This window comes from Dendrobium catenatum, unplaced genomic scaffold (genome assembly GCF_001605985.2).
Source record: "Dendrobium catenatum unplaced genomic scaffold, ASM160598v2 fragScaff_scaffold_306, whole genome shotgun sequence".
Taxonomy (NCBI): Eukaryota; Viridiplantae; Streptophyta; class Magnoliopsida; order Asparagales; family Orchidaceae; genus Dendrobium; species Dendrobium catenatum.
The window spans coordinates 297,338-305,875 of NW_021318768.1; the positions used below are offsets into that span (position 1 = coordinate 297,338).

At 32.6% G+C, this 8,538-nt stretch overlaps 1 protein-coding gene across 1 annotated transcript in view; it reads left to right on the forward strand.

Moving 5' to 3' along the window:
• The window catches only part of LOC110115726 (TVP38/TMEM64 family membrane protein slr0305), a 30,312-nt gene extending 29,043 nt beyond the window's left edge, over window positions 1-1,269 (forward strand). Inside the window, exon 7 of the mRNA XM_020849056.2 lies at window positions 958-1,269. Within this exon, the coding sequence (XP_020704715.1) occupies window positions 958-981 (24 nt within the window). The 3' untranslated portion in view covers window positions 982-1,269. The remainder of the gene's footprint in view (window positions 1-957) is intronic.
• The last annotated feature ends 7,269 nt before the right edge of the window (window positions 1,270-8,538 follow it).

Here is an 8,538-nt window from a genome sequence, read left to right on the forward strand (position 1 = left end):
GTTAGATGATGTATAGTAACGCTATCAAGGAACTACATATAATGCTGGATATTTTCTGTAACTTTGCAGTAGGTTTGATGACCATTTTGAAATCTACTATCATCCCTCTAATTGCTAAAAGCTGTAGAAAGGGTGAATAGTTACTGTCGTAGAGAAGGCAATAATATGGATACAAACAAACAATTAGAAGAAGCTTCTGTAGGCAGGGGTAGATCCACGTTGCCCCTAAATGAATAAGAGGAGGGGAAGTTTCAACCAACTCCCGTTTGAGTCCCTAACGCCTTTGTTTTTGAAGAAGAAAGAGCGTGTTGAGAATGATATTTGTGTTGAGAATGATATTTGCTAATGAAATATATATATATATATAATTTTTTGCATTTATTTTTTATATATTGAGTTTGCTCATCCTAAAAAATAGGCTGGATCCGCCCATTTGTAGGTCATGGTTCCATTGAGTATGATGATCATTCATTGTGGACATGAACTTGGCTCTGTTTGGGAGCTCTTCGTAAGATGCTATTTTCAGTTGAAATCTCTACTATGTGGTTCATACCCACTTCATGCCACAACGAAGGGTTCCCAAATAGGAAAAATTATTCTGTGCGGATGCCAAACGCTGTCCGGAGACCAATTAGAATGCGTCACGTCACACTTTTACTATACCGCAGCTCTTTATCGTGGCATCTGGATGTAGAGCTACGTCCAGCATCCGTACAGAATAATTTCTCCCCAAACAAAGATAATGTTTTAAAATTCTGCGTGATAATGCTTCATGCCCTCTTCATGATCAATTTGTCTAAAATGTTAGTGTTTACAACTTCACTAAATATTCTTGTTAATTTGTAAATGCATTGTTTTCTTGTAAATTCCTGCACTGAACGAGAAGCTTCCTGACCAATTTCATTCAGTCTAGTCTAATCATATCACCTGATGACTTAGTTTTTCTCCACCATGCAGGACGCTATTAAGGACTTGGAGTGAGGCTATACATCTATTATGTGATCACCATGGTACATAAATTTAAGCTTATAAGATTTGAGAGCTCATCAATGGCGTCAAATACCAAACGGACATATAAATCTACTTATCAATACCTCAACGCGGTATTTTCTGCTAAGGCAATTCCATGTAAATAATTTTGTTTAGACTGTTAGTTCTAACGCTTTGCTCCCAATCTGCTTCTTCCTGTTGGATGTGAGGTCTTCTGGACGTATTCATCACAGGTTAATAGTTTGAAATGAAGGAATTTATTGATGTGACGATTTGAAATTCTGCTCTTTCTTAAAAAGAAATGTAGTACTGGGAGATGAAGCAGAAATGTAGCTTCCTTGAGTAAAAGGTATGTTTGGGATAAACTTTTTTTTTAAAAAAATTGGTTTTTGAACAACAATCGCAAATACTTTTTGCTACTATTTATACGGTGAAAAGTTATCTTTTGTAATTAGAATAGTTAAGTTGTTTTTTCATAATAATTTTATAATCAACTTAATAAAAAATTGTAATCGTCTCAAATAGATTCTAATTCTTCTGACTCCTATTAATACAAAATTGTAGTTAAATTTTTGTGGTGTCTGTTGAAAGTGAAATTATTCTGTGTGGATACGGACGCTATCCGGAGATAAATTAGAGCAGGTCACGACACCTGTTTGATGTGTATCGTGGCTGTGTACCGCTGTGTATCGGGTGATATGGAGCGTTCTAATTCACCTTCGGACGATCCAGTGTTCGTACAAAATAATTTCTCATGTTGAAAGGTATCTATGGTGTGTGCAATTGTACTTGTGATATTATTATAATATCACAATGTTGTGTCTGTTAATGGAACTTTTATTATGTCTGGTGAACGTACAAAGAGCTACGTTCGGTCGGCACTAAGATCGCAGGCACAAAACGAGAAATACCGAGCAATACTAACAATAACGAGAAATACCATTATGTGAAGATAAAATACCGAGTAATACCGAGCAATACCGAGTAATCCTCAAAAATATCGAGTTTTAAAAAACTAGGTATTTTTGGGGGTTACTCGGTATTGCTCGGTATTACTCGATATTGATCTTCACAGAGCGGTATTCCTCGTTATTATCAAAGAATTCCTAGCAATATCGACCAAATACCGAGCAAAAACCGAGTAACAATCATCTGACCAAACGTAGAGCTACGTCCGGTCAGAGGACGTAATAAAAGTTCCTGTTAATGACCTTATTAATCTATCATATTAAAACAGGATGACGGAGAAAATGGTTGGCCACCATTGAATGCGGCGCCTTGAGTAATAAGATTTCGTTTGGGGCTGTTTTTCTATTGCTTTTTAAAAGGATTTTTTTAGTACAAAAATTGTTAATTTTGAAAAGCTGTTTTAAAAAACAGTAAAATAATTGTCCTAATCGAAGTTTAAATTTTTAACTTTCGTTATGCTTGGAATTATATAACTCGTTTTGAAATTTATAATTGTTGAATTTTCTCAAATTGTAGTGATCATTATTTATAAGACAAGGGTAAGAATATAAGACATTGTCGCTTGTGTACCTTGATTTGGCTGAGCCAGAGCTATCTAATGATCAATTTAGCTCGGCTAAGTTTCTAGAACCTCTATAAATTATGGAGAAGATATGCTCTTGTAATCTTTTCAGGAGAAAAGAAGAGCATTCCAGAAGGAATGAGGAACCTTCTAGAACGCTTGAAGAGATTTTCAGAAGAATATTATGTAAAGATGATAAAGTTGGCTAAAAATAGAATTCAAAGTTAGCTCACCTTCATAATTAAGGGGGTTGGTCAGCCCCTAAAGTAGATGATAGTTTATTATTGGATTTAAATTCAAGAAGAGGATTAATAATTTTGTGCTGATTCGGACTGCATCAGGAGATAAATGTAAGTGTGTCACGTCACTTTTTTCTGTGTATCGATGTTGTGTATTGGGTGATGTGGCGCGCTCTCATTTGTCTTCGAATGATCTGGTGTCTGCATAAAATAATTTCTCCAAGAATAGGCAGTTGAAGTTGATCATAAGAGATGAAAGAGAGGAACATAGATAACTTAATGGTAGATAATCGAGAAGCTTTCTAAGTAGCTTTTTCATAATTTACCCTCAAGAACTTCACAAGGGATAACCATAGCTTTAAGAAAATGGATTGAATCATATTTTTCATTATTTATTTAAACTTTGATTTACTTATCAACTAAGATTTATATGTTAAGATAACTGTTTGGTTTATTTAATAATTTATCTAGCATAATGATAATGAACCAATCCTTGTCATAGAGCTAGCTCATCTTTTTTGCCAAAAAAAAAAAAGTTATTATTAGATGGCTATAATCAACTCGGATATTGAGCCATTTTCATTCTTTAAATCATCATAATCATAGGTCCCCTCTCATCCTTCAAAACTCTAATACCATTTTCTAACACCTCATATTCAAATCAAGATGGGTTGTACTCAATCCATTATTCATAGTGATCATGATGGAGAATTTAAAAATAAAAAATTAATAGCCAATTGGTTTATTATTCTTAAGTACCTATTTATTTTATATATATATAAGAAAAGTCTGAGTGCAAAAGGATATAATTAGAGAGGGAGGGACTAAATTTTGAAGAAACATTTGCCCCAATTGCACATTAAGAAGCTCTAAGATTTCCATTAGCATTTGAACATTTTAAAGGATTTAAATTATATCAAAGTGATGTAAAACATGTATTTCCAAATGGAGTTTTTTTTTTTTTAAATTTCCAAGTGGAGTTATAGATGAGGATGTATATGTTGAGCAATTGCTTTGATTTAAAAGTAAAAGAAATCTTAGTTATTGTTTGATTTAAAAAACAAAAGTTGTTGGAGTTTTGAAAAAAATAATTTATCTTTGGAAGAATTTAATTCCTGAAATTTTAATTTTGAAATCGAACACTACATTATGAATGATATATCGCATCGGGAGGTGAGCATATCATTCCCTAATGCGTTCGGATTACAAAACTTTGAATTTATCCTAATTATCATAGTTAAACTCATGGAAGGACAACATATGATCACAGAGGATCAAAAGGATGTTTGATTGAGTGTTTGACTTTAATAATCTAGATAAGGGATCATTTATTTCATAATCAAATTTATGATAATAGAATGATATATCATCCCAAAGAAAGAAGATATCGTTTATTATCAATCATTTGAAAATGACGATAATGATTGTTGACTTTGATTTTCACGAAGATAATTAATTGATGTTTTGAAAAACTTGATTTGGGTTTCTAAATTTCCTATGAGCGCAAGCCCTTTTATTTAATTACATCGTATGAAACCTAAGTTTCATACGAATATTCTTGATTAAAATAAAGATAGAAATTTTATTTGGAATTTTCAAAAAATGATATCAAAGGATTGAAGTTTCAATTTCAAATTAGTTTGAAATAAGATTAAACACTTATTTATGGAGGTCAAAGGAGGAAATGTAGGATGTGATTTGGGATTCTGAAATATTTCAGAAGCTCCTCAGACTATCCTAAGTAATGGGATTAAATTTTGATTAAAAGAGATTTAATTTGAATGATCAATTTTATTAGAAAGTTAGGATTATATTCCCAAAAGATTGAGATCTTATAGTCTGAACATGCCTCAGAACCTATGTCTAAATTAGGTACTGAAAATCAGTAACCCGAAGCTAACTAATGGATGTTGACCTCGATTTTGCCCAGACCCGGGCCTAAAGAGTTGACTTGGTCAAATTGACCAAGCCAGACCCTATGGCCCTCCCCACTGGGTTCAGTGGGTCGAGTCGAGTCTGTCGAGCCCGAGCTTGGACCCGGGGTCAACCCGGTTGACCAGGTCAACCAGAATTGACCAAATGGGACCCTTTAAGCCTAAAATCTTTTTTTAATTTATTTTTCATGGTTTCTTGAGCTCGAGCCCCACCCCCTTGACTCCCTTGACTGGTTTGACCAAGTCAATCGTTGACTTGGTCAAACCAAGTCTTAAATAGGCTTAAATAGCCTATTTAGAGCCCAATTAAGAGCCTAATTAATGCCCTTAACTCCTCCAAACGTTTTGAAACTCCAAATCCCGCCCAAATCACTTGATCTAGCCTGGTGATGGACGGTGGATCGATCTTGGGCGTTGATCTCAAACCTTGGCTCTTAAATACCCAAAATTAAGTCCAATTTAGGATCTTTTTTTGATTGCTCTTGCCCTAACCCGTCTCCCCCCGAGAAACTTAGCGTGAGAGCTCTCCTCATGCTCCTCCACCTTTCCCACGTCAAATCCCGGCGCCCTAGGCTCGCCGGCGGCGAGAAATCCGGCGAAACCGAGGCCAAAGACCTTTCGGGACTCCTACCGTCCGATCGAGGCCTTTTTGGAGCTCGAGGTCAAGAGGAAGATTGTTACTGCTGATCACACGAATCCAACGAGCCCAAGATCTCCCGAATCCACCGTGTGGATTGAGGTATATCTCAAACCCTAGTTTAGAACACTTAGGGTTAAATATCCACCCTAGGGACTTGATTTTAGCATACACTTCTTTTGGTTATAGGACTTGACGTAGCCTTAAAAAGGAGGTTAGTCATACTACTTTTATTTATTGGTTGAGCCTATTAATGTAGGTACGCCTTAATATATGAATTTTGAATTATAGTTATACAAGAAAACTAATTCAAATTTCTATAAATGATGTTTGTTAGTTAGTACCAAGACTTATTGATTAGAGTGCAATTTAAATTAAATGGGTATTTAAGAATAATAAATTAATTGGCTATTAATTAGTAATATATATATATATATATATATATAAAGTCTGACTGCAAAAGGATATAATTAGAGAGGGGGGGACTGAATTTTGAAGAAACATTTGCCCCAATTGCACATTAAGAAGCTATAAGATTTCCACTAGCATTTAAATATTTTAAAGGATTTAAATTATATCAAAGTGATGTAAAACATGTATTTCCAAATGGAGTTATAGATGAGGATGTATATGTTGAGCAATTGCTTTGATTTAAAAGTAAAAGAAATCTTAGTTATTATTTGATTTAAATAAAAAGTTGTTGGAGTTCTGAAAAAAATAATTTATCTTTGGAAGAATTTAATTTCTGAAATTTTAATTTTGAAATCGAACACTTCATTATAAATGATATATCACCTCCGGAGGTGAGCATATCATTCTCTAATGGGTTCGGATTACAAAACTTTGAATTTATCCTGATTATCATAGTTAAACTCAGGGAAGGATAACATATGATCCAGGAGGCTAGGATCAAAATGATGTTTGATTGAGTGTTTGACTATAATATTCTAGATAAGGGATCATTTATTTCATAATCAAATATATGATATAGAATGATATATCTTCCCAAATAAAGAAGATACGTTTATTATCAATCATTTGAAAATGACGATAATGATCGTTGACCTTGATTTTCACGAAGATAATTAATTGATGTTTTAAAAATTTGATTTTGAAAACTTGATTTGGGTTTCTAAATTTCCTACTAGCGCAAGCCCTCTTATTTAATTAAATCGTATGAAACCTAAGTTTCTTATTAATACTCCTAATTAAAATAAAGGTAGAAAATTTATTTGGAATTTTCAAGAAATGATATCAAAAGATTGAAGTTTCAATTTCAAATGAGATTGAAACAAGGTTAAACACTTATTTGTGGAGGTCAAATGAGGAAATGTAGAATGTGTTTTGGGATTCTAAAATATTTCAGAAGCACCTAAGATTATCCTAAGTATTAGGATTAAATTTTGATTAAAAGAGATTTAATTTGAATGATCAATTTATTAGAAAGTTATGATTATATTCCCAAAAGATTGAGATCTTATAGTCTGAGCATGCCTCAGAACCTAAGTCTAAATTAGGTATTGAAAATCAGTAAACTGAAGCTAGCTAATGAAGTGCAAATTTTGACTTACCCTAGTCTGGATTGGAGAGCTAGCTAGCCACCTAGGCACTTCAAAATCATATATCTAGTCTTTTATGTAAGAGTGGTAGGTGTGTTGTTTAGTTAAGTTTGAGGAAATGGGGCTGACACCTAGAGCAAATCTTAATTGACCCCTTAACTTATGTTGGGTAATTTGATGCTAAAAGTAAAGATGTAATTACAGATTTAAATACTTTTAAATTTGTATATAATACATTGCATACTAGTTAACTCAATAAATACTTAAATCAGAATGAAGTAGTTTTAAAATCAAACTTAAAAATAATTTTATTTTAGAGATTGCATAACTTCTCCTCAACACGACTACACCCTAATAAATCAGGTGGCATGCTAGAACCCACATGCGGGGTGGAGAGGTGTCTATTAAGGAGAAAAATATGATATGTATGCATGAGAACTCTTGACGATCCTAGCTTACTTTTAAAGTCATTAGAGTTTCTATGTTATCTTAAAATTTTTCATTTAATTAAAGTAGAAAATTTTTTGTTTGTACCCTTACAAGCCTCTGATCATTCCAGGAGAAAATAAAATACGACATGTAAAAAATAAAGCTAGAAAAATATGTCATTTTCTATTGTGTAATTAATTAATTAAATAAATTAAATTAAATATTCAAATATAAAGTCCATGTGGTAAGTGTCACTTAATATTACAATTTAAAATTTTATAGAAAATAAAGTGGTCAGGTACCACTAATAATAACCTAGATTCTACTCCTAAGGCTCAAGTGACTTTGAGAATAAGATTATTCTCAATCTTTACTTTTTCATCCTTTTGCGAGATCCTTGGAACCATTGGGTCTGGATATCCAAATGAAAAGAAACTCCCCCTCGAAAGGGGTGTTATCTTTTTCCTTTGGATATTTTAAATCATCCAAATTTAGATATTCAAATAGAAAGAAACAATTCCCTAAGGGATGTTCCTTCCTCTTTTGATTCCAAAATGGATGTATAATATCCGATCTCAAAGAACTTTAACATTACAACTCTTAATTATAACTCAATTGCATTAAATTACATTTGAATAAAAATTAAAATCTAGACTCAAACAACCTACAGGGTTATCCTAAATAATCAACAATTAAATCAACATCCCAAGCATTTATATAATAAAATTCAAAATGCTCAAACCAGCCACATTTGATCATGCTCTTTTAATTTAAAAGGGAGACTTAGCATTTTGAAGCACATACATAACATATTGTTAATTTAAAGTTAAATTTATTTTATCTGCCCACTTTAATTTTATGACCTGTATGAGCATGACCACCTACATAAGATTATATTAACATTTAAATCATCTATAACTTAAGGGTAAATCTAACATCCATTACATCAATACAAATATTTGCATAAATTAAATAAATAATCACATAAATCATACTCGCAACTAGCATACAATGATAACACAAAAAATCCAACACACAATATAAAAGTAGACACTAGCATAGCCTAAAACTAGAGTTAATTGTCCTAGCAAACCATCTAAAGTTTGTAAAATAAGTTGTGTGGTTTGGATATGTCATATATATGATAATTAGTTAAAGTTGCATAATGTTTCTGTTGGTTTAAAGGCTTAAAGGAAAATTTAGTTAAGGTTTAAATATT